The sequence below is a fragment of the Pleuronectes platessa genome, chromosome 8 (assembly GCF_947347685.1).
Source record: "Pleuronectes platessa chromosome 8, fPlePla1.1, whole genome shotgun sequence".
NCBI lineage: Eukaryota > Metazoa > Chordata > Actinopteri > Pleuronectiformes > Pleuronectidae > Pleuronectes > Pleuronectes platessa.
In genome coordinates, this window is record NC_070633.1 from 19361356 (window position 1) to 19385852 (window position 24497).

Here is a 24497-nt window from a genome sequence, read left to right on the forward strand (position 1 = left end):
ATGAGCCCGTTGCCTAGGAAACGTTGCATAAGAGGGAGTGGGAACGCGGGATGCCCCTTGCTGATTGGGAGACAAGGTGGCAGATCACTCTCTCTCTCCCTCCCTCCCCTTGTCTTCCCTGTATCTTCCTCTTGCATCTTGTTTCTTTCCCCTCCACTCCACACTTGCTCTAACTGTACGTGTCAAAACACTGGCGCTCCGACCCCCCCCCCCCCCCCCCCATGCCACGTGTTGAATCGACTCGGCATCTTGGCTTCTCAGTCAAAAACATCCATTACAGTTAGTGGGCTCAGCATCCGAGCCTCGGCTAAATTAAAGCTTCTGTTGCACCAGTGATTTATGGCCCAATTGGAAATGTTTGTCCACACGAGCACCTGCGTGCACACGCTCCGTGAGCTGAGTTGTGTATCATCCTCTGCTGTGGGAGGCCTTGGCTGGAGTCGGGGAAGTATAATGCTTCGTGGATTCCACTGGGACCACATGTTCAAGACTGCATGACTTGGCCTTCCATGGCTTCCATACCAGCGAGGCCATGCTGTGTCCACATACCAGGAGGATGAGAGAGGGGGGAAGAGGGATGATGAGGGAAGAGTGGCCTTGGCTCTGAAGACGGGGACAATTTATCTTCTGTGTCCTCGCCGCCTGCACGTCTTTGCCTGGTTTTACAGATTTAAAAGGAAACAAGATAAGACCGGGCACTTAAAACATCGTCATTTAGGAGCGTGTGGTCCAAAAATGTCCAAACAACTTAACACACACACTCTGACATACCTGTGTAGACAGAACCACAGAAGTAATTAGTGATCTGAATAAATCAGGGCTGCTGTGGGTTGCACACTTTCCAATGGAATAACCTCGAATTGAGTTTTTCGTGTTTTTTTCCAGCATGTAGCAAGCCAGGAAAAGAGCAGGGTGGGCAGCCCCCTGTGCGAGGGAGCCGTCTTAATCCATGTGTTTAGCAAGCACCATCTGCTGCTCTTATTCAGATGGGAGCAGAGATATTTGGTTGATTAGGAGAGGATCTGCGAAGGATAGCCGCACCGCTGCCACCAGTTACGAGGGGACACACATGCTCGGTTCTGTCAACTGGTGTCATCGAAGAGTAAACAGAAGACAGACGCACAGACATCACCGTGCGAGTGCTCGGCTGAGTGCACGTGCATATGTGATCAAATGTAATAAGTAATGGCGTCGGACACATGGCAGCTGAGCATTGCAAACATTTGCTAAGAGTTAAAACAAGGAATCGGAGCACAGTGAAGTTAGAACAATCACACAGGACATTGCACAACAACATGGTTTATGTCAGGAGATATTCACAGGGGCTACAATCAACACAAAGAATGTGTCAGATGAAATGTGTAATGTGAAACGGCTGCTGGGGTGATGAACCTGCAGGGATGCATCACCTGACTCTGCTGCTCCCTCAGCTTCATGGGGCAGTACAGACGGTTCCAGCTCATTGTTCTGTCTGTCCTTCAACTTTCCTCTTGGACGTGTCGTGAAGTCAGATGGTCCGTCTGTACGTACATCTCACTCTTGTGATCTGCATCTCAGCAACCCCTCGAAGGTGTTTCCTTGAAGTTGGTACAAACATTCACTTGGACTCCAAGAAGAGCTGATTAGATTCTGGGGGTCAAAGGTCACGGTGGCCTCACAAAACATGTTCCTGGCCTATTGAAGGTGATAGTCTGCCTTGAGGGAATTTCTTCACATTTTCATCTAGTTATCACTTAGATTTAAATATTAACTGATAAGACCTAAGTGGGCAAAGGTCACGGTCACCTCATATAAATCGGTGAAAAAAATCTAACTCTAGTTTTTCCTCCCTTTACCTTTTTCTGTTCCCGCATCTAGGTGCTAACCTGGGTGGTCTGATGGACCTGGAGACCCTGTACCGCGGCGTGGAGCAGAGCATCAACCACACCAGAGCAGGGCGGATGCGCCGACAGACGAGGGACCGGGCCTACAACATCGAGGTGCTGCTGGGCGTTGACGACTCAGTGGTCCAGTTCCACGGGACGGAGCACGTCCAAAAGTACCTGCTCACACTCATGAACATCGTAAGTGTGGCCGGATCGCACACACACGTCAAATACAAGAAGGAGTGATTGAACTGGACACATGTCGTGTTAACTGCCAACGTTTGAGGTATCTCATAATGTGCATGTCTAGTACATAGGTCCCCTAAAGCCCAGAAGTGACATTTGTTGTCCTTCTTTCCAAAAATTGAATTATTAAATGGGGAAAATGTTCCATTGGAGTTTAATGGGAAAAGAGTCACAGAGAGGTCAAAGAAAGGGCTGAATCTAACACACGCACACACACACACACACACACACACACACACACACACACACACACACACACACACACACACACACACACACACACACGCATCATCTGAATGAGGATTCAATTCCCTTCCTACATGTTCTCATCCAGCAATCAGCCGCAGGTAATCCTTTCTTTTCCATCTGAATATGATGAGATTTCATTTGTGTGTGTGTGTGTGTGTGTGTGTGTGTGTGTGTGTGTGTGTGTGTGTGTGTGTGTGTGTGTTTGTGTGGGTGTGGGTGTGTTAGATGAGCCCTGTGCTCTGAAGGGGCTCCCACATATCGTTTCATCAAGCTTTGTGTCATGTCATCATTCATTCATTGTGTGTGTGCGTGCATGTGTGTGTGTTTGTATGAGAGAGAGAGAGAGAGAGAGAGAGAGAGAGAGAGAGAGAGAGAGAGAGAGAGAGAGAGAGAGAGAGAGAGAGAGAGAGAGAGAGAGATGCAAAAACAGCAGGTAGTATGCTCCGGGCCACAACAACACTTTGCCAAACAGTCACACTCCCAGGTGTTTTATAAGTGTGCGTGCGTGTGTGTGTCTGTGTGTGTTTGCGTGTTGGTGTGACATAGAGCACACTACAGACTTTAATCTTTGCAAATTAAACCTGTGGTGAGAGCACTGTTTTGCGCGAATTTGTGCGCGTGCGTGTTGCATGTGTGTGTGTGTGCACCTGTTTGCTTTTGCTCGTGCTGCGACCGCTGCGCAAGGAGCCGATCTCCGACAGTCGGGCAGGGGCCAGCGTTGAGCAACAGATCCTGCCACACCTCTTTGTCTCCGCTCAGCGCTCGACAAAGAACCAGAGCCCCCGTGCTCTCTGCCCCCCCCCCCCTCAGATATCTGTTAGACAATACGGGAGAGGGGAGTATGCAGCCCTGTCGCAGCCCCCCTCTAATCTCAGGGGAGGAGATGGAGAGACAGAGGGAGAAGGAGTATTTTAAACAGTGCATTCAGAATAAATTACCGACAGCCAGATAAACAGAAATGAATAAATAAGGGTTGCCTCCCACGCGTGGCATCTGGGCGACTTTCTTCTTGAAAGTTTGCTTTGCTCACTTCAGGATGGGTGCTCTCGCTCTCTTTCGCTCGCTCTCTTTCTTCATCTCTGGTTTATTTCATCCCCTCTCTGTGTTTCCCTCGCCCTCCCAGTCACTCGGCAGCACTTGCTCTACACTCGGCTCTTTTGCATCGTCGCTCCACCCTGACTGGGGTAGTTTACGTTGACAAAATTTCAACAATGTTTTTTTTTAAAAGACAAAAAAAAAGTTTCTCAATGTAATATGAGTGAAAACAGACATATGAGAAGAGACGTGTAATGTAAACTAAGGATAAGGATTTTAAAAGACTTGTTTTCCACACATTCCCTCTCAAGGCATTTATACACAGGATTATGATTTTGGAATATAGTAACATAAAAAACAAATACATTGCTTTAGACTTAATGTTTTACTAATCAAATTGTGGTGAAATCTTAAGTATATTGACGTTTATGTTATCATGCGTTTTTTGCAACCCAACCACAAACCAATGAAAATAAGGGCAGTTTATCAACACTGGGCACTAACGAGTTTATGATGTAATTTCTCCTGCTTCCACCTGTTCTTCTCTCCATACATCTGTCCCAATGCATAATAGCACTTTCAACACCTGGACAAAACAATGTGTGTGAAGTGAATCTGTCTTTTATTACAGCAGCTGTTACTCTGTCCTAGAGACACCAACAAGGCATAAATAAAGCCCTTAACTCAGCGCAGGTGGTTATTAAGAAAATAGACAATACATGCATTGTTTGTCTTAGTCTATTTTCACTCTTCTCAACTAATGTGTGTGTTTGTGCGTGTGAGTCTTTGTGTGTGTGTGTATATTAAGATAGCGGGCAGTTCTGATGTCTACAGGACATCAAAGCGCTCCCACAGAAATCGACTAAATCCCGTCTGCAGAGTGCGAAGTTCAACAGGAGTGTCAGTGTGCGTGTGTGTGTGTGAGTTTTAGTGTGTGTGTGTGAGTGTAAGTGTGGGTCGGTAATTCCCTTCCCACTCCTTTCCCATGTGTTTACCTCCCCTCCTCATGTTGTCTTCTTGTTCGATTGCATCAGTGCACCACGGATAAGTTGGACTGTGTGACTCTGTGGAAACTATCAATGGAGGATAATGTTCATACGTAAAGTGCTTAGCAGAAATAAACACATCAACAGACACAGTGTTAAAAAAACAGACAGAAAAACTAAGACAGCTTAATATCACAAGCCCATTAATATCCTTTACAAACATGCATGTTATCAACTGGAATTTAAAAAGTTTGGTGCCAAATATGATGTTGTTAATGACGTGAGGCTCAAATGCCAAGTGGGAAGGCATGGTGCAGTAATCCTCCTGTGGCGACCATCGTGGTGATAGATTTAGTAACCAACAATGATCTGTCTGTCTACCTGTCTGCCCCCCACCCCCCCCCATTAATGCAGACCTTTAGAGAGGTGCAGCATGGTGTTAATCACATTCTCCATGGATATGAAAAGTCACTGGGGACAAGGGAGAGCTGCATGTGTGTGTGTGTGTGTGTGCGTGTGTGTGTGTGTGTGTGTTTAATTTTAACGATGTTTGTTGGTGGACTGGGGTGAATTTGATCTGCACCTCCAATATGTGAAAAGCATCTTTCCTGTAAGAGCTGTCTGGAAGCTGTCTACCGAAGCTCGTGGAGAAAAGAGAGAAGTCATTACAGGGCACTACGCTAATTAGAGGTGTGACGGATCAGAAGCAAGGAGAGTTTTTTTTTTTTTTTATCTTTTATCTTTATGTGTCTAATTTATGTCTTTTTCCAGCCAGATTTTATCACACGACTCAGTTCTGTCTCGCCACCAGCTGAGGGTGTTTGTAAGACATATTTTCAAAAAAACATTTCTAGTCAAATTTCAATTGCTTATTAATAAATGAAGCCCACTCTCCATGATGGGTTGATTGAAACACATCAGCTCATTGTCGAAGCGCTGTGGAAATATTCATGTCATTACATGAATGTATTTTAAACCTTCGTGAGCTTATTACGAGTGTTTGTGTTGGTTAAGGGCCGAGAAGCAGACGAATCCAGGTAGAAGCAGATAACGTATTTCCCCGTGTGCTGCTTTAATATATAAGAGGTCATTGTAATAATAAATGTAGGTGTGACTCTATGGATGAGGTGCCAGCAGCTACTGAAACAACTTGTCGCTGCGTTGTGACAGAATTACTCTTGTTCCTGGGTTTCATTCTCAGTTATCCCTTCTTTATCCGGTCTTTTAGAAGATTTTTCCTCTTTTTGTTTGTTTGTGACAAAATGTCAGCTCTCATTTCGGGTAGATTTTGGCTTCATTTCTGGATAGTGGGAAGAAGTGAAGAGGCGTCCATCTTTAAAGTCTATTATTCAAGACAGTGACAGTTTCCTCCTACCTTACCTTGTCCTACTTGCAGAGTTAAGTAGAAAACCCTGTCTGCATAATTTATCCCAAAGTAATGATTTTGTGCCTCGCTGACCTCTAGGCCTGCATAACTTACTACACATAGAGACTCGCACACAGACACACACAGCTGAAAAATCGGGGCTACCTGGGACACATGTAACCTGACAACAGGCGTCACCCTTCACAGAGCATCACAGAGGAGCATCACAGAGCTACACAGAGCATCACAGCATTAATAACAGCAGCTCTGTGACCTGCCCAGTCGGATGCAGGAACCGTGAGTGTCAGTTCACAGAAAAATAAAAATTCACTCATTGTCTACTCACCACTATGTCGATGGAGCGGTGGGTGAAGTGTGTGAGTCCGAAACACACTCTTGGAGTTTCAGGGGTAAACAACGTTGCAGCCAAATACCACCAGTAGCTGGTGTTCACTTCTTCAAACTTTAGAAAACAACAGAAAAAACACATAAGACGCCTTTAATGTGTTTGTGCACGGGTAAACACATTTACTGTGTATGTGGGTGTGTTAGGGATTATGAGTTCTTCTAGTGTAAATCGGTGTTCTTAAGCTGGGACTGAAGGGACTCTACACTTCGTGAGTGAGTGTCCGTGCGTGTGCCTGTGTGTGTGTTTACTTGTGTATGTGTGTGTGTGTGTGTGTGTGTGTGTGTGTGTGTGTGTGTGTGTGTGTGTGTGTGTGTGTGTGTGTGTGTGTGTGTGTCTCTCATTAGAGTGGAACTTTTGGTGTCGGGGGTCACCTGGATGTCCTAATTGGCCAGTTGTCAAGGAAACGGGCTGGATCAGGCCAAACGTGCACTGACCCTCACAAGTGTCGTCTCAGACAAACAAACATGGGCACTCGCACACATACACTACACACATACACTGAGTGGTTGTGTGTTGCTCTCCTATATTTCATCTCATGGGAATGAGACAAATGAGACACAGACATACCAGTAGACAGATGGACAGACAGAGAGAGAGAGACAGAGAGACAGACAGGCAGACAGAGAGACAAGTGAAGACGAGTTAAGATAAAGACACACACACACACACACACACACCCCCCCCCCCCCCCCCCCCCCCCCCCCCCCCCCCCCACTCCCTCTCTTACACACTCAGGGTTAAACTGCGAAAACAACAGGAGCTGTCTCTTTGTTTGATGGGTGCCTAGCAACTCTGTCTCTTTAATGAGTAAAAGCAGCCTCCACAACCTGAAGTGAAGGTCACTAGGAGACAGAAACTTTTCCCCGTCTTATCCTGTGTCCAAACTCTTCACTTCAGAAGCTTGAGCTTATTATCAAATATTAAATTAGCCAGTTCAATATCCATCCATCCATTACCTACAAGGCTCCTCCTGGGTTGGAGGGGGGACATTGGGCGGAGACAGGGTGCAGCCTGGACAGGTCACATGTACGTATCACAGGCAAACACACGTATACATTCCCACCTACGGACAATTCAGAGTCTCCAATTAACCAATTAACTCCAGTCTGCATGTCTTTGGGAGTGGGGGAGGACACGTGACTGTGCCAGAGGAAGCCCGGACAGACACAGGGATGCAAACCTGACAACTCCACACACCACACATTTTGTAAATGGTGTTTGGTGTTTCAAATCCCGGAGCTACATTTTACAATTTAAGGCAGTGTTTGCTTTACATGGGTTATTTACACTTTATAATTTAACCTCATGAATACCTCTTTTGATAGTGACTCTATAAAATGTACAAAAAGTCCCTGAAGAATACAAAATTGTATATCACAAAGTTTCAGTTGTGAAACAAATCTATAGGAATCATTCAGTTAATTATCCTGCTCGGCTTTTTAATGTGCAATGATTGATGATTTGATGATTTACCTACTTACCCAAGAAGCATCACACAGTAAATCTGAGTTTTTGCCTCGAGACTCCAGATGTTTTACAGTAAGTGTGTTGCTGACATGGTTTACAGACACATTAAAAACGGGCAGAGTCGAGTGCATTCGGAGTTTGACCTCATCTTCTGCCACATAAAATGTTGGCCTCTTGCAATTTGTCTTACTTTATTTCGGTTTAATACCAAAACTCTTTGAAGGCAGTTGTGTTGACTTGCAATACCTGTAGACCACGATCTTAAGCATTGCTCTGTCCTCTCCCTCACACAAAACCCTGTTTAATCGACAGTTGAAGGTCAAAACATCACAGTTATTGTCACAGATTAATTAAAATCTCTATTATTTATCATGTTCCCGTTTGGAAAAGCTCGGTTGCCCACAAGATGCGGCTGTCCTAGCGTAAAATTCCACTTCCACTGAAACTGCTAATGTAATTAGTGTATCTGATCATTTGCGAGGGAGCTGCTCCTAATAACACAAAGGCCATGCATTAGTGGAAATCAAACATTTCTAAACAAGACGTAAAGCCGCTGCAATTTTAATCAAGTACGTTGATTCCAGACACTTTGCAGTTGATAAATTAGTGTTCAGCCTCGAAGCATCACTCAATTGTTCCTAATAGCATGGTGGAACTTAACACCACATATGGAAAAGAGTTCAGTTCAAAGCTCCATGCTGCATTTGTTTCCTAAGAATCGTTTCCACTGCCTCCTGCTCTCCTCTCTGCTCCTTGTCTCTTCACCTCTGCCATCTCGGTCTCTGGCATTCCTCAAGTCTCATACCTTTCTCTCATTGGAAGTGTCTGCAGTTTTGTTCCTCATCTCTCTCTGTGTGTCTGTGTGTGTGTGTGTGTGTGTGTGCAGTATGTGTCTTCTTCTCTGTGCTTGTCCATCAGCCATCTCATTATGGCAGTCTGTTTTTACATCCCTTTGCCTCATTAGGCACCGCACACAGCCACTGAGGACAGCAGGCCTCAACTCCAGCGCCAATTTCACTCTCTCTCTCTCTCTATATTTATATCTATATTCAACTCCCTTTCTCTGTCTCCCCCTCTTTCTCTGTCTCCCCCTCTTTCTCTCTTTCCCTCACTTTGTGTGTGTGTGTTTTCTCACCAGTGCGGTGCTCTTTGCATCTCCCCTGTCACACATTACCTCACGTCCTTGCATTAGGCAGTTTCCTTCCCTTCCCTCTTCTTTCCTTCATCTCCTCTCCATCTGTGCTCATGGGAAACTGAGTTCCTTGCACTCTCTAGACCTGCCCGTCTTAATGAATTGGGAAAACCACTCTAATCGACCAATTATATGGAAAAGATCTACATAGCATTTCAACCCTTTTTTCCCCTTAAAGGGATAGTTGGCTAAAATATGTTTTGAATTATGTAAATTTGTTTTTTTCCAGAGTTTGATGGAAAGATTGATTCTCATATCACATTTAATATGACAGCAGAGGCATTTTGCCTCCAGAGGAATAGACATAAGTCCCTGAAAAACCTCATATTGTAAACAATACAATTTCTGCAGAAATTCTACACAAATCAATAAATTGTTTGTTAATTGTTGAGGTTTAGAGGTGGATTTTCTTTTGGTTATACCTTTTGTTTTGAGGAAGCGTTGCAAAGCTAAGCTAAGCAGTAATTATAGCCTCATATTTAACAGTGTATGAAGGTGATTTTCACATTTTCCAATATGACAATATAAAATGTGACTGACAACACTTGGGTGGTGTATTAAAAAGTGAGAAAGCACTTTATGACCGTGTTTTAATGATGATCCAAACCTCACAGCTCCAAAAGGAATCTTATCAAGGGCTTATATCTTTGAGCTTTTGCCGATGTCTGTGTTTCTTTCTTTGTGATTCCAGGTGAATGAGATCTACCACGACCAGTCTCTGGGGGCAACGATCAACGTGGTGCTGGTGCGGATCATCATGCTGGGCTACGACACGGTAAGACCTCACAAGACACACGTTCTGCAGAAAGGTTCACACAGCTACAGTTCCTGGAAAGAGCAGCTCTTCCCTCTCTATTCGCACCCATCTTTGATACAAGGGGTTTGCTACAATCGCTTTAAGAACCTACAGTAAGCACAGCCAAGTTGTACGCACACTTCTAAACAAACATGCCGACACACACACACACACACTCATCAGCACGCACTGATGCCCGGAGCCTGTTATTCCAGTGGACTGAGCAAAAGAGGAACTAAAAGCATGCAGCGTCCCAGGGGAGTGTTTTCAAGTCGCACGCCTTCACAGTTCAGCACCAAAGCACACAGAAACTCTGCCCGTTATGCAATCAGCCTTCCTCCCGGCGGGCTGCAGCACAGGATCATGGGAAGTCCAGGCAAAGATGAACAATCAATGATGGCCCTCCCTCATTCATAAACCGGACGATGGGGAAGGGGTCGTGGTTTTCTCCCTCGACTGTAACTCTATCTGCCCGTGTGTGCTGAAGACAGGCAGAGAGAGAATAGGAGAGAAGGAAAAACAGATAAAGAAGCGAGAGATGGCAGGAGTGGAGGGGGGGGGGGGGGCAGGGGTTACCCCCCACAGGATGATGCAAATGATTTTATTGCTGGATAGGTGCTTTGTGATATGATGCTGTAGCCTTATCTCTTCCTCCCCTCTCTGCATGACTACAGTCCCAGTGGAGCCAGGGAACACACACACACACACACACACACACACACACACACACGCACACTCCTCCATTGGTCATTCTGGGCCAGCCCTTATGCAGCTTCAGCCAAAGCTCTGGCTGTCTATCATCCCCAATTACCGTGGCAACAGAGCTGCACCCAGACAGCCTGCAGATTGGCTGCGTGACCCTGGATGCAGGCGCGCCCACACACCCACGCCTCACACACACCAACACAACGTGCTCCCTGGGATACACACCACTACAAAAACATTTTTCCCAAGATCATAAAAAATACTTTGAAACACAACCAAGCACCTGATGAACAGGAGGACGCACACAAACGTGCACAGTGCAGCCTGACGTGTGTGTTCAGCGTCCCGATCCATCATGTGTGCAGACGCAGGGCATATGTCTCCGCTGCTGCACGCTCACGCAACACACACACTCCGGCGGTTTGATTCGGTGCACTCACTCAATGTGCATGTGTGCAAACAGCGAAGAAATGCAGAAAGTGAGGCGGAGAGGAAGCAGAGGAGGAGAGAGAGATGGAAAGACTTGCACTGCAGAACGAGGGGACGAGAGGGTTAGGGGAGGAGAGTGGAGATCCTAATGAGGAAGTGCATGAGAGGTGAAGATGAATGGAGAGAATTGCCGGCATCTGGGTCTTTGTGTGGGTGTCGGTGTCATGCATTTGATCATAAGTAAATATTCTGTATTTGGACAAGTTTTTGGGACTATTAGTGCATCGCTCATTAACTTAATATAGTGTTCAGTTTCATGTTCATCATTGAAATCATCAGGAATACTGGATCCTAAGCCAATTGGTGTGTGTGTGTGTGTGTGTGTGTGTGTGCGTGTGTGTGTGTGTGTGTGTGTGTGTGTGTGTGTGTGTGTGTGTGTGTGTGTGTGTGTGTGTGTGTGTGTGTGTGTGTGTGTGTGTGTGTGTGTGTGTGAGAGATGGAGAGCGAGAGCGTGTTGTACAACTCAGCAATTCGGAAGATATGCTGACAGCATATAACATTGTGACACTGCCCTCTACAGGGTTGGATAAGATGTTGTTGTACCAGAACTGCAACAAGAAGCAGGAGGAATTCCCTGTTTGTTCCTACAATATCAACACACTCTTCTCTTTGCCTTTTTGTGTGTGTCTGTGTGTCTTTCTCTCCAGTCCATGAGTCTGATCGAACTGGGGAACCCATCTCAGAGTCTGGAGAACGTGTGTCGCTGGGCCTTCCTGCAGCAGAAGCAGGACACGGGGGACTCCGAGTATCACGACCACGCCATCTTCCTCACGCGACAGGAGTTCGGCCCCACGGGAATGCAGGGTAACAGAGGACACACACACAACAAAGTGGTCATAAGTTTTAACACAGCACATACTTAAAACTCATAGGCTATGCTCAGAAAACTCCCCTTCTTCCTTCCTTTGCCTTGTGCAGCGTCCTAGTGCACCGTGGGTTGGGTTGTTGGTGGTTTTCTGTGCAGCAGAGTGCAGACTAACAGGCAGGCCCAGGGGAGAGGCCTCTGAGGGCAGTGGCCCGGCCATCCAGAAGCCCTTCAGCTGCCCTTGGGCTCAGCCTTCAGCAGCAGAAAATCAATAAACAGAGCAGGACCAGCCACAGCTCCACAATTACAGGCAGCGCGGGACAGACAAGCACACAGGGAGATGGAGATTGGCATTTAGGGTTAGGATCCAGGCCGAACTAGGAAGGGGATGAATATTTATAAAATTAAATACGTTTCATATTTAGGTTGTTATATATATATTCAGTTTCCCCTCTTTGGTGTCATCTCACTGATCATTGGGTTCTTTTGACTGACAGATGCACAAACGAGTCCGTTTCTATCATATTTAGTTTAACATTGAACATTTCAAAGGTTTTTCTCTCCCTGAAGGTTTCAGTGCAATATGATAAGAGCGTTTTTTAAAGGCCGTGTCTCTCCTCCCCGTTATGCCAAGGTTACGCCCCAGTGACAGGCATGTGTCATCCGGTGAGGAGCTGCACTTTGAACCACGAGGACGGGTTCTCCTCGGCCTTCGTGGTGGCGCACGAGACCGGACACGTGTAAGTTCCCCGCCGCAATGATGCCCTCAAGCTTTCTCACACGGCACAGCATCAGACAAACAAAGCCGTTAGTTATTAGGACGGTATTGATTTATTACAGTTTTGCTTCATTGGCCACCGCCTCCCTCCTTTGTTCCCTGGCTGTACTTCTCCTCCCACACGTTCCTGATCTGTCTCCGCCGGTACGTCTCATTTTATCTCCCCCCCTCTCTCTCTCTTTCTCTCTCTCTCTCCCTCTCTCTCTCCGCGCAGGCTGGGGATGGAGCACGACGGCCAGGGCAACCGCTGCGGAGACGAGGTGCACATGGGCAGCATCATGGCCCCGCTGGTGCAAGCTGCCTTCCACCGCTTCCACTGGTCCAGATGCAGCATGCAGGAGCTGGGGCGCTACCTGCAGTGAGACTCAAGCACTCTTCAAACTTAGAGACACACACATACACAAGATACACAAAAAATGCAGAAAATAAAACCTCATCCCGTGTGTTTTTTCCTCGACCGCCCTCAGCTCCTATGACTGTCTGCGTGACGACCCCTTCGCACACAACTGGCCCTCTCTGCCGCAGCTCCCCGGTTTGCACTACTCCATGAACGAGCAGTGTCGCTTCGACTTCGGTGTGGGCTACACGATGTGCACCGCGGTAAGAGATCCCCCATAGTCCCTCTCTACTAACACAGCTAAGTTATGAGAACTTGCTCTGACTGCACTGCTACCATGAGGGCCTGCTGTAGGAGTGAGCGTCAGTGTATCTGCTCAGAGTTGAGGTTGGCAGCAGATGTTTCTTTAGAGAGAGCATCACTCTGAGCTCTGACTCTTCCTGTAGTAACTGACCGCAGCACTGACGTCTATCTCTGATCTACACTGTAACCAAATATCAGTCAAACACACACAGCCACTCACGTTCCTCTGATGCCTTCTGCTTTCCTCTCCGAGCCACTGATGGGATTGACATCTTGCTTAAAAGCAGGTAAATTGGCTTTGATACCGTTTTTTTTTTTTTTTGTATTAATGTTAGATATGATAAGACATATTTATTTTTACACCGTTCTTCCCTCGACACCACAGTGCATTTTACATGAACCCGTCACAAACAGTATTTCTGTAAACACAGTACCTCCTCACAGTAGACGAGCCTCAGCTGCAGCATCTGGCCTGACATCTTTACCCTCCACCCCCTGTCACCTCTCAGCCCATCTATGACTGTGAAGCCCCTGTGGCACGCTGCTGGGAGGCTGTTGCTTGAGTTACACAGGGCTTGTTCCGGGGCTTTGCACACATTGCTAGATTACCCTCTATTCTCTTGTCAAACCCATTCCCCTCAGCTACAAAAGGCGGGCCAGTCAGGAACGCAGGTAAGGTAACCCCACCTCCCGGGAGACATGTGGCCCGTCATTTGTTTTCACAGACTTTTTTTTTGTTTGATTGTTTTTCTATTTGTCCTCTGAAGTTGTAATTGTTTGTAACGTTGCTCCTTACTTTTCTGTTACTGTACTTTGTTTCTATGTTCTACCCATCGTCATATTTTGAGCGTTAGCCTGCAGGATTCTAAAATGCTCGTAATTCAAGAGAAAGAGGCTTTAAATCACACTGACTCTACTGGTTCACTGGTTCAGCTGCTGAACTGTTATATACCTCGACTCTGTTCCTGCAAATCTGTGTTGGATCACTGCAGCGCTGGCAGGAAAAGCCTCATTATATTGGCACACTCGTGACTTTAAAAGAGTGGAAAAGGTTGGAAAGATGTCTTTTCCAGCCCAAGGGGAAAAGGGGAAAGAGCCAGAACAGAGGCTGTTTTTCCATGTTTAACTTCAGCTTTTAGGATCCTCCAGTCTGATGTCATTGGTGATAAACCACCACAGTCCAGTCATTGATTGTGACTCGCCCCCTGACCTGAAAAGGTCCCCTGGGGTTATGGTCGGTAGGCGAATCTGTGAAAAGAAGGGAGGAGGGCACATCCCCTCAGACACTGGACTGCAGGGTTACTTTGGTAGCATCCTCATAAATGGTTCATATCAGACAAGGAGGAGAATTTTGTCCTTGATCTGTGTCAGGGAGCATTACAGAGGTCACAGAGACCTCGCCTTTTGGCCTTTTGGGCCTTTTGACCTTTTGCCCTCTGCCCTCTGACCTCCCTCTTGACCTAATTAAATCACGGCTGTATCATTTGGAGAGTCTTGTCTCTCTCTCATCCTTTGGTTTGCATGGCTGTGTGTTTCACAGTGGAGCGTAGTGTACAGTGCAGTGACACAGTGCCGGGTCGGTGTTCATTGGGTTTTCTACTGTTGTGGTAATTGTTGTTGTGAAATCTCTCTTCTCATCCCTCTCTTATTTCCTGTTTTCAGTGTTTAGTCTCATCCCAGCTCTGTCATGACGGTTGATTTGTTTTGTACTGAAGGTCACCCAGTGTGTGTGCTGCGTGTTAGGACCGTTGATTGTAAGAAGGAGTGTCTCTTTGTGCCCCCGCAGTATCGCACATTTGACCCATGTAAGCAGCTGTGGTGTAGCCACCCAGACAATCCCTTCTTCTGCAAGACCAAGAAAGGACCACCCATCGATGGCACCATGTGTGGGAACGGGAAGGTAATGATACACCACTGTGCTTCAACATACATTATGTCTGAGGAAAGAATAGTTTGATGGCAACATGAAACCACATCTGTCTTGGCCTGTTGCAGCACTGCTTTAAAGGTCACTGCATCTGGTTGACCCCCGACATCATAAAGCAAGATGGGAACTGGGGTTCGTGGAGTGAGTTTGGCCAGTGCTCCCGCACCTGTGGTGGAGGAGTCCAGTTTCGCACTCGTGACTGCGACAATCCGAGGTAAGGAGCTGTGCATCAGGCCTTTCAGATTGAACATGACCGCGGGACCACTGCGCTCTGAAACACATTATATTCAACAGCATGCATAGAGCAGGGAATAATATTTCACTGTTTAGAGCAAAGTGCAAGTGCAGTGGAGGGAAATGTGGCTCCACCTGAACCCACTTGAGCCCGAGAGAAAACGAACCAAAACCTCAGGCGCTCTGTTTTTGTGTCCGAGCCCGAGCCAAGCCCGATGCGGTTCATGCAAACTGGGTTTGTGTTACCCTGGCTCTGACACACATGGTTATTACTATTACAGACATGGGATTAAAATCAGACCAGCCCATGTGGACAAGTCCAAAACAATTTCCAAATTGCTGTCGGGGCCAGGCCAAGCCTTGACATATTTAAAACACATTTCTTGTCAAGCAGACATGTCAGGTGGGTTTTAACGGCCAGGTTTCCTTTTTGGTAGGTTTGGGAAAATGTATAAACAAAAAAGCAAATAACTTTCTATCTGAAAAGTCCTTAAAGTGACTTTGCAAGTTTTCAGCATTTCTCTTATTATGCAAAATTCACCTTCTTTAGCAGACGTACTTACCAATGAATCAGGTAGTCAACCTTTGCTATGTGTTGCTCCCTCACTTGATAGTGGTAATTGCATATAGGCACTTGGCTTCATTAACACAGCTCATGATAATTTGTGTCCTCGGTTACATCATCATCAATGAGTCAATGATTCGTAGAGGTGAAACACATTTGGAACGAACAGATTTATTCACACGCCACTTGTCCCTTCTCTTTCTCAGGCCAGCCAACGGGGGCCGGACCTGTGTCGGGGCGACTTACCAGTTTCAGATATGCAACTCCGACGAATGCCAGGACATCTACAGCGACACGCGGGAGGAGCAATGCCACGCCTGGGACCCTCGCTTCGAACTCCACAGCAACAAGCACCACTGGCTGCCTTACGAACACACAGACCGTGAGTTTACACCCACAGATGTAAGGGGGGGGGGGGGGGGGGGGGGGGGTCAAGCAGGAAGTAGAAAGGGGCTGTCAACACAGAAACCCAAACACATCATTCTTGCAGGTGTTTTGGTTTTAGAGGGTTTTATATATATAGGTTGTGTTGTGTCATGGCCGCTGACATCTGGCTGTCCTGCCGGGGTCTGAGTGCAGCTTTGAGGTGCGTCTACGCCCTCCCATTAAAAACTCAGCAGGTCTTTGAAGATCCTCTTGAAAAACAAAGCGGTGTCTTCCCCTTCTCCACCCATCTGCTGATGTCATCTGAACCTAACTAACCCCTCATACTCCACATTTTTCCACATCCATGTAGCTGCGCTCAGATTCCAATCCTGAAGTTCTCCATTTAATATCCCCAAAATGTTTGGGATGTTATTGAGGAGTGTGTGTGTGTGTGTGTGTGTGTGTGTGTGTGTGTGTGTGTGTGTGCATGTGTGTCAGTGTCAAAACTAGCCCGTCTCTAAGTGGAGGTGTCACTGTCGTCCTGATATGTATTAAATTATCATACAAGTAAAGGGCAGCCGTAGAGAAGAGTGCTGAGCTGTCTCCACATCTAATCAGAGGTCACGCTACACACACACTTGGCTAAGAGGCGCCTTGCCTAATTGTTTTTCTCTGTACTTATCATTCCTAAATGCCATATTTTTCGGCAAGGCTCTCTCAGTCTCAGATTACTTTTTTGTGTGCAAGCGTGTGTGAGTGTGTTTGTGTGTGTGCGTGTGTGTGTGTGTGTGTGTGAGGGGGAGAAAGTGAACAGGGAGGTGAAATTGAATTCCATTCATGGCGTGTCATCTCCTGAGTCAAAGATAGTGTGAGGTGAGAAAAAGAGCGTCTGTATGAATATGTTAAGAGCCGTTTGACACAGTTGTCTCAATTTGGGTCTAATCGTGAAACCAACAAAGATATGGTTAAATTCCCTTCAACTCAAGAAAGGTTGGAGTTGCTGATTAATCCAACTCTGCTGTCGCATTAGTTTTAAATCCCAAAGTCCTCAGATGAGATCAGATCCTTCCAGGAACTCCACCCAATGAGCACACTATGACTCTGACTCTGTAATATCCCACCTGGGACATTCTTAAAACCTCAAAAAATAAAATTTGAGGAAAAGCTAATTTATTTCTATGTGTTTGCATGTTGAAATGTCAGAAGCTGTGGAGCAGCACAGGAAATGCAGTTATCCTCCATTGTCCTTGTTTATTGAGCCTGTGATGGGGGAACGTTTAGACACAGAGACGGAAATGTGTGGAATGTTTCTGTGCAGTTTAACCTGATGAGGTTATGTTGTCACCCCTGTCCATGTGTCTGTTGGTTTGTAAGCAAGATTAAACAATAGCTACTCAGGACCGGGTTACCACAAAGCTTGGTGGAGGGACGCTGTAAGGGGTCGCATTACATTTTGGTGCAGATCCAGATGGGGGGCGGATCCACTAAAATTTGTTTCACTTTATTAAACATTACATTACATAACAATCTAGTCTGGGTCTAGTGAATTTAACTGTTTCAAGGTTTGCACTCTAGTAGCGCGTCGGCCACATGTTCGTGTCAGAGCAGATTAAGACAAGGTGTCTGGATCGTGTCCGTCTGTAATAAGTGTGATGAAGTAGGAGTGTTGGTTCTGGATGAACTGCCAGGTTGTGTCTCTTGAGGATCATGTAGTTGTAGTATGACTCAAGCCGACACACACAATGAGGCGCAGCGTCATGCTGACTCACAGGGAGCCCATTCACAACTTTAGTAACCACCAGATCTCAGAATAGATTTGTGAGTGTGCCTTTCTGAGCATTGTGGTCATTTTTTAATGTTTAATGTGGTTTGTTTCCCAGCTAACAAACGCTGCCACCTGCACTGCCAATCCAAGGAGACTCGGGACGTGGTCTTCATGCAGAGGATGGTCCTGGACGGCACGCGCTGCTCGTACAAGGACCCGCACAGTCTGTGTGTGCGTGGAGAGTGCGAGGTGAGTGGCACTTTGTGGTCGCTTCAGAGCTCAAGGCAGCAGTGTGTGTGTGTTCAGGTGCACGAGGGTTAATGTTTCCGTGTCCTCGTGAACAGAAAGTGGGCTGCGACGCTGTGGTCGGCTCCTCGAAGCAGGAGGACAAGTGCGGAGTGTGTGGCGGTGACAACTCCAGCTGCAAAACCTTCAAGGACACCATCACACGCACGGCCAAGAAACAAGGTAAACACACACACTAACAATCCCAGTAACTCTCAGCCAAATCCAGAACGGGTCTGTCAGAGCAGCCACTGTCTGTGATGCTGGTAATCACTGGATAAACACAGAGGGACAGGGTTTGTTGATGATAAGCTGGACCACTTTCCTCTGTGTTCACATAAGTTTAGTTAAACGTCGCCCTCTAGAGGATGGTTTGTAGCACTGTCCTCAAACTCAGTAAGATCTGTGTTGACACGTCTCCAAATCTCAGTCTGTGAGCTAATGTCTATAAGCATATTATTTAACTCCTGACGTCAGGACAGGCTTACATTAGAGCACGCAAATTCCCAGAATGTTTATAAGTCGCGACCACAGGGGCGTCAACGAGCGAGCAGGTTCCCTTGGTTGAAAAGAGTAAGAGCTCTTTTGTGGATTAGCCGAGGCTCCTTGTCAGGAAACTGTAAAATGAGCTTTTGATGATGTTGGCCTCACCAACCAGATGTGCGTTTCATTTCAGGATTCCTCAAAGTTCTTGAAATCCCCAGAGGAGCGAGACACCTCCTGATCCAAGAGCTTAAAGCAACTTCACACTCTCTGGGTATTTGATACTTTGTTTTCCCTTTACGTGCGAGTGTGTGTCTGTGTCCTTGAATTTTTTTGTGTTATACAAGTATAATTACATTTCTCACACGTCTACACACGTCTCGGTGTGTTTCTCACACATCCACAGCTGTGAAGAACGTGGCATCGGGACTGTTCTTCCTGAACGGAGAAAATGAATACCCAGAATCCCACTCGGTCATAGAGAAGGGCGTGGAGTGGGAATATGAGAACGACAACGACAAGGAGACGCTTCAGAGCACTGGCCCGATCAGACATGGGATTCTCATCATGGTGAATAAATGACCATCGTGCTGATTTTGGTTTTTAACAAACACGTTCGTCGCTATCTAGAGTTTTCATCAGTGTTTAACAAACCCTATGATGGTCTCTCTGTTTCTAGATGAAATTACACGGGGACGAGGATGTGAATTTGTCTTATAAATACATGATGAACATGGACAGTGACTCTGCCATTCTGAACAACATGCTGGTGGAAGACAGTGCCTACGAGTGGGCCCCGAAGAGATGGTCCTACTGCTCCAAGCCCTGCGGTGGAGGTACAGCAGAAAGAGGGGAAAACTCAACTTGTTTATGTACTTTGTGCTTAAATTCGTTAAAACTTTCGAATGTTCCGTCTCTGCTGCAGGGAAACAGTACCTGCGATACGGCTGCAGAAGAAAGGTGGACAGTAAGATGGTCCACAAGAGCTCCTGTAACAAGTCCAACATGAAGCCTAGAGGAGACACCAGAGACTGCAACCAGAAGACCTGCCCTCCACCCATGTATGCATGATATCTCATATGGCATGATAAAGATGTAACGACTTTAAGCTTCGGTCAGTCTTTGTTCCTCCTCTGAGATTGTTCACCTCAGAAGTTTGCTCTCTCTCTCTCTCTCTCTCTCTCTCTCTCTCTCTCTCTCTCTTTCTCCTCTGTGCTGTTCTCCAGCTGGGTGACGGGCGAGTGGCAGAACTGTAGCAAACCGTGCGGAAAGACGGGCCTGCAGATCCGCTCGGTCAGCTGTGTCCAGCCGTCAGATGACAACACCACGCGCTCCATTCACAATAAACACTGCGGCGACAACCGGCCCGAGGCCCGCAGACCCTGCAACCGGCAACCCTGCCCCACCCAGTGGCGAGTCGGGCCGTGGTCAAAGGTGCGGGGGGGGGGGGGGCGTGAAACTGAACAGCAGCGAATAGTGTCGGGTTTTTGCACCTGTAGTGATGTTTTTGTATTGAAGCCCAACATGTGGCACTTTTGTCAGATATTCAGAGTTTAGAAATATAACAAGGTTTCCTCAGAACCGTTTCCCTGGCAGGTTTGACTAGCATCTGAGAAACACATCATGTGATCTTGACTGACAGCAGAACCAAGCACAACGATTAAGAAAACAGCTGCCATGTCAAAATGTGCTTTACCTGCTTTTATCCTGCTTTATATCCCGTGAACTGGAAAAACATTTGTATCCACATTTACCGAGTCATTTGTTCAAATGCGTTGGTTTGTGTCAATGTTCTTTATCTCCAGTGCTCGGTGACATGTGGCAACGGGACCCAGCAGAGGACGGCTCTGTGCCACACCAGGGACAACGACATCGGCCTGTGTCTGGACACCATCAGAGTCTGCCGCATGGATCTGTGTCCCAGTGAGTGCAGAGAGACCTCCACCCATACAAAGCCTGCCAGGGCAATCTGTACTATGTAGAAGTCGACACTCAATTCAATTTAATTACACAGACGTGTCTTCAGGCTCATTTATGCTCAATGTGAGACACAGAAATGGACAAATCCTTCCGTCCATATTCTGCGTTCTGTTTATTTGTGCATTGCTAATGAGAGCTCGCTGATTCGGACGAACCAGACAAAACGCAGCAGTATCACAGGAAATCAGTCAGGGGGCAGTGTAGCTAATAGCTTGATAAGAAAGGAAGAAGAAATTCCATCTTTTTGAGGAGAACCCTGCAAGTTGTTAAGAAACTGGTCTATTTGACACTTTTGCCTCTTTCTTTAAGAAACACCCTATCAGAACATCCTCCTGTGTCAGATACACTCAACTCCCCACTGTCCTCTAATGGATGTATAACTTAACAACTGTGCTCATGTCAATAACGCCTGGAAGTATGTGGGCTGTGATGGTCACGTGGTTTGAAAGGGACACGTCTCATTTCATACGTGAAAGGAGCATAAATGAGCTTTTGATCACTTTAACATCACCAATACCAAATAAGACTTATGAGAGAATCTGAAACCCGAATCTGACAAAGTTAAGACATATATAATTGTTTTTATCGAATGGCAGAGTCATAATAAATAAGGGTTTGATTGTTCTGATATTGTCAGACAGTGGAATAAGCTGATTTTAGGCTTTGAAACGATATAATGGGGGAAATGGCACAGCAGGAAGGAAGGATGGACGAGCAACAGATGAAAGGATTAGCTTGACTTGTGCTTAAACTAAAGAACTCCATCACTGTGTCCCCTTATCTCTCTGCAGAGGGCTCCTCCGACCTCAACAAGAACGGCAACATCCTGATCCAGTGGCTGTCTCCCCCCAAAACCAACTCCAACTACCCGAAGATCTCCTCACGTAAAACCTCCCTCTATAGTTCCCAGCCCGGCCTCCACAGCGGCAGCCGCAGCTGCATGTCTGTCCTCTGCTGGGCCCTGCCCATCTCTGTCCTCCTGTCTCTGCAGGGCTGGCCCCGGCTGGCCCCCTGACCCGCCCCTCCCCTACGTCCCGTGCCTGTGCCCGCGCCCGTGAGCGAGCGGCAAAGCTTTTGCTTCTCTTTTGGTGGGGGGGGGGATGTTTTGTCTCTCTCTCTATGTCTGAGACGGCTCTGACTCGGGGGAGGTCTCTGGCTCCTGTGTGTGCTAGTTGGTTCTCTCTTGCATCTGTCTCTCTCTCTCTCTCTCTAACTCTCTCTCTCCTCTGTGGAGCATTGTGTTGTAACCGCTGGCCAGTCGAAAACTCAAAAGATCAACAAAAAATTTGATGTGAAAAGGATTCGAAGTGGCGAACAGGTTTTCAGCGACACCTTCTGACACGCGTCGAGGGGCCGTGTTGTGCGAGGGAGCCTCCGAGCTGCGTGTTGTGATGGGTCACCGCTCCTGAGATACAGCTGCGCTTTTTTCTTTTTGTAGCGCACTGTCGTTGTGAGGAGGAACCGGTGTGAAAATAAACTGAAGGTATATAAATATCCATATAGAGAAAAAAAAAGTTATACAAAAAAAAAAAATATGAAAGCTTTATTGTGATTGTGATCTTGTCACAATGAGGACATCTTTGCTAAAGTGCTCATCTGACATCCTGGTTCCATTGGGATGAGAATGGCGTCTCGTCCTACGTTCCATTCTCAGATTGACAGGAAGTCAGCGCAGGGACAGGAAGTGACATCGGTAAACCTTTTGATTTCAGCGGGAGGGAACATGAGGAATCTTGAAGTGAAGGCAAATTCAAAAAAACAACAAAAAACAGGGTAGTCTGACCGCTTGAGGTTGCTTCCCATTTCACCTCACCATCAGCCATCCTCTCTTTGACTGTTATACTAAAGTTCAATAAATGCAGCTTATTTGTGCTTGCAGACTTTAAACAAATACATCTATAAATATATTTGTATTTATATATACCTATAAATCTAAATCTATATGAGTAACAATAATATTAATAATGTTTTACCATGAATAAGCTGTAGCTTATTTGCCTAAAACCTTTGGACTGCTATTGATCGCTCAGATCCTTGACTGTTATGTGTATTTTTTTATTGATTTTACATGAATACAGATGAATATTTAATAAAGGTAAAGTGTTTCGGGGGAAGGGGTTAGACCTATATTATGCAGGACTTGGTCAGTTAGTTGCCTCTCCATTATCTCAGATGGATCAGTGGTTTACTGTCGCTTCTTGTTTTCTTTAAGGATAGGATCACGTTTTATCATGCACATTTGCATTCATTGTGTGTGTGCGTCTCTGTCTGTGTATGTGTGTGTGAGTGTGTGTCTGTGTATGTGTGTGTGTGTGAGTGTGTTTGTGTCTGTGCGTATATGATGATGGAAGCATGTCAGACTTGTGTGTAAGCTTTAACGAGTGATTAACTGAACGGGCGAGTGAATGAGAAGCTGTCTTCTTGTTAGTAAAAGTGTCTGAGGGTGTGTGAGTGCGTTTGTGTGTGTGTGGGTGTGTGTGTCTGTGTGTGTGTGTGTGTGTTTGTGTTTGTGTGTTTCTGTGTGTGTAAGGGTGCTTCTTCATTCGGGCTTTTACACATCGCAATCAGATACAGAAATACCTCATAAACTTTGATTTGAGAGTGTCCGATGATCTCATTTTAGTTTGATGAACATTAACCACATGAACAATGCCTTATCTTGGATTGAATGTAATGGCATTTATCTGTGAAAGAGATGGCTTTACTCATTCAAAGTTTCACTCGGAATAGAGGCAGCTTCAAACCAACTTAACAAACTCACACCCGCCAACCATCAAACCTACCAAGGTGATGTTGGACCAATGTCTGACTACTGGGAAGGGTTTACAAAGGGCCTAGGGTATGGACACGTATGGCATCTAGAAAAAAACAAACACTTCAGACTTGTCATTGTATTGTGATCACATATTTCTGTTGTGACTATGTAGCGAGCTATCCAAGGTTTCCTTCTGCTGGAGTTGGACTGTATGAGACCAAGCCAGACCTAGCAGTGCGATACTGTATATAACATTGGTGTTGACTGTATTTAATAATGTTCATGACTGTTATCTTCTTCTATAATATTCTATACTATGGGTAACTGTTTTGTGGCTTCACTGGCCTGCTGCGTGGGGCTGGCTAACGTTTGGCTAACGTTGAAGAAACATTCAGATGGACTACGTGCACTGCGTCTATATGCACTTTGATTTATCAGGGAAATTTTATTAATGTTTTGTAAATGTTTCATATGACACTTAATGTGCCATTCCAGTTTTTACATCATCATGGAAATTATGTATTTCATTTAAACAGCAAATATCATTTATGTACATCATGTTTTTTTTTTTGTTTTAGTTTTTCAGTCAATAAACAGATTGACTGGTTGATTTCCAAGTAATGAAGTGTTTTACCAAAGTGACTGTGAACTTGTAACTTTCGATACAGTTGAATTATTTTTCTTAAGAAAAGAATATATCTATATATTGAGCAGGGGTGGCGTTACATCTCATTGTTTCAGTTCCTGTCATTCTCAACAGCAAAGTTGTATCAATAAAAATGTTTTAAAAAGTGTGATCTTTCTCTCAATAGGAATTTTCACTGGAGAGATTATCTGTCAGGAGAACACGGTTCGTTTTACTGGTTTGGTTTTAAAAAAAATGATACAAGTCAATGGCAGAGTTTGGAATTAAACTGAAAATCGACGAGGAACGCAACGAACAAGAAGTAAAAATTTGACATCGAACGTATAGATGAAAAAATCCGACCTGAAGGACAGATACTTACAACACAAAGACTGGCAGCCCTTCTTTTTCCATTTCAGTTGCTCTGGACTAATCTCATGACTGCTTTTGATGTTTGGGTTTTTCTCTTCCTTCTCCCCTGCAT

At 45.9% G+C, this 24497-nt stretch overlaps 1 protein-coding gene across 1 annotated transcript in view; it reads left to right on the forward strand.

The window, feature by feature from the left end:
- The window catches only part of LOC128446449 (A disintegrin and metalloproteinase with thrombospondin motifs 2), a 109758-nt gene that overhangs the window by 81722 nt on the left and 3539 nt on the right, over positions 1 to 24497 (forward strand). Inside the window, exons 4-21 of the mRNA XM_053429493.1 lie at positions 1858 to 2063; positions 9507 to 9590; positions 11453 to 11609; positions 12245 to 12350; positions 12603 to 12746; positions 12856 to 12988; positions 14815 to 14928; positions 15024 to 15169; positions 15961 to 16136; positions 18001 to 18134; positions 18230 to 18353; positions 18847 to 18927; positions 19060 to 19223; positions 19333 to 19489; positions 19579 to 19714; positions 19880 to 20087; positions 20459 to 20576; positions 21425 to 21517. Coding sequence (XP_053285468.1) covers positions 1858 to 2063; positions 9507 to 9590; positions 11453 to 11609; positions 12245 to 12350; positions 12603 to 12746; positions 12856 to 12988; positions 14815 to 14928; positions 15024 to 15169; positions 15961 to 16136; positions 18001 to 18134; positions 18230 to 18353; positions 18847 to 18927; positions 19060 to 19223; positions 19333 to 19489; positions 19579 to 19714; positions 19880 to 20087; positions 20459 to 20576; positions 21425 to 21517 — 2481 coding nt within the window. The remainder of the gene's footprint in view (positions 1 to 1857; positions 2064 to 9506; positions 9591 to 11452; positions 11610 to 12244; positions 12351 to 12602; positions 12747 to 12855; positions 12989 to 14814; positions 14929 to 15023; positions 15170 to 15960; positions 16137 to 18000; positions 18135 to 18229; positions 18354 to 18846; positions 18928 to 19059; positions 19224 to 19332; positions 19490 to 19578; positions 19715 to 19879; positions 20088 to 20458; positions 20577 to 21424; positions 21518 to 24497) is intronic.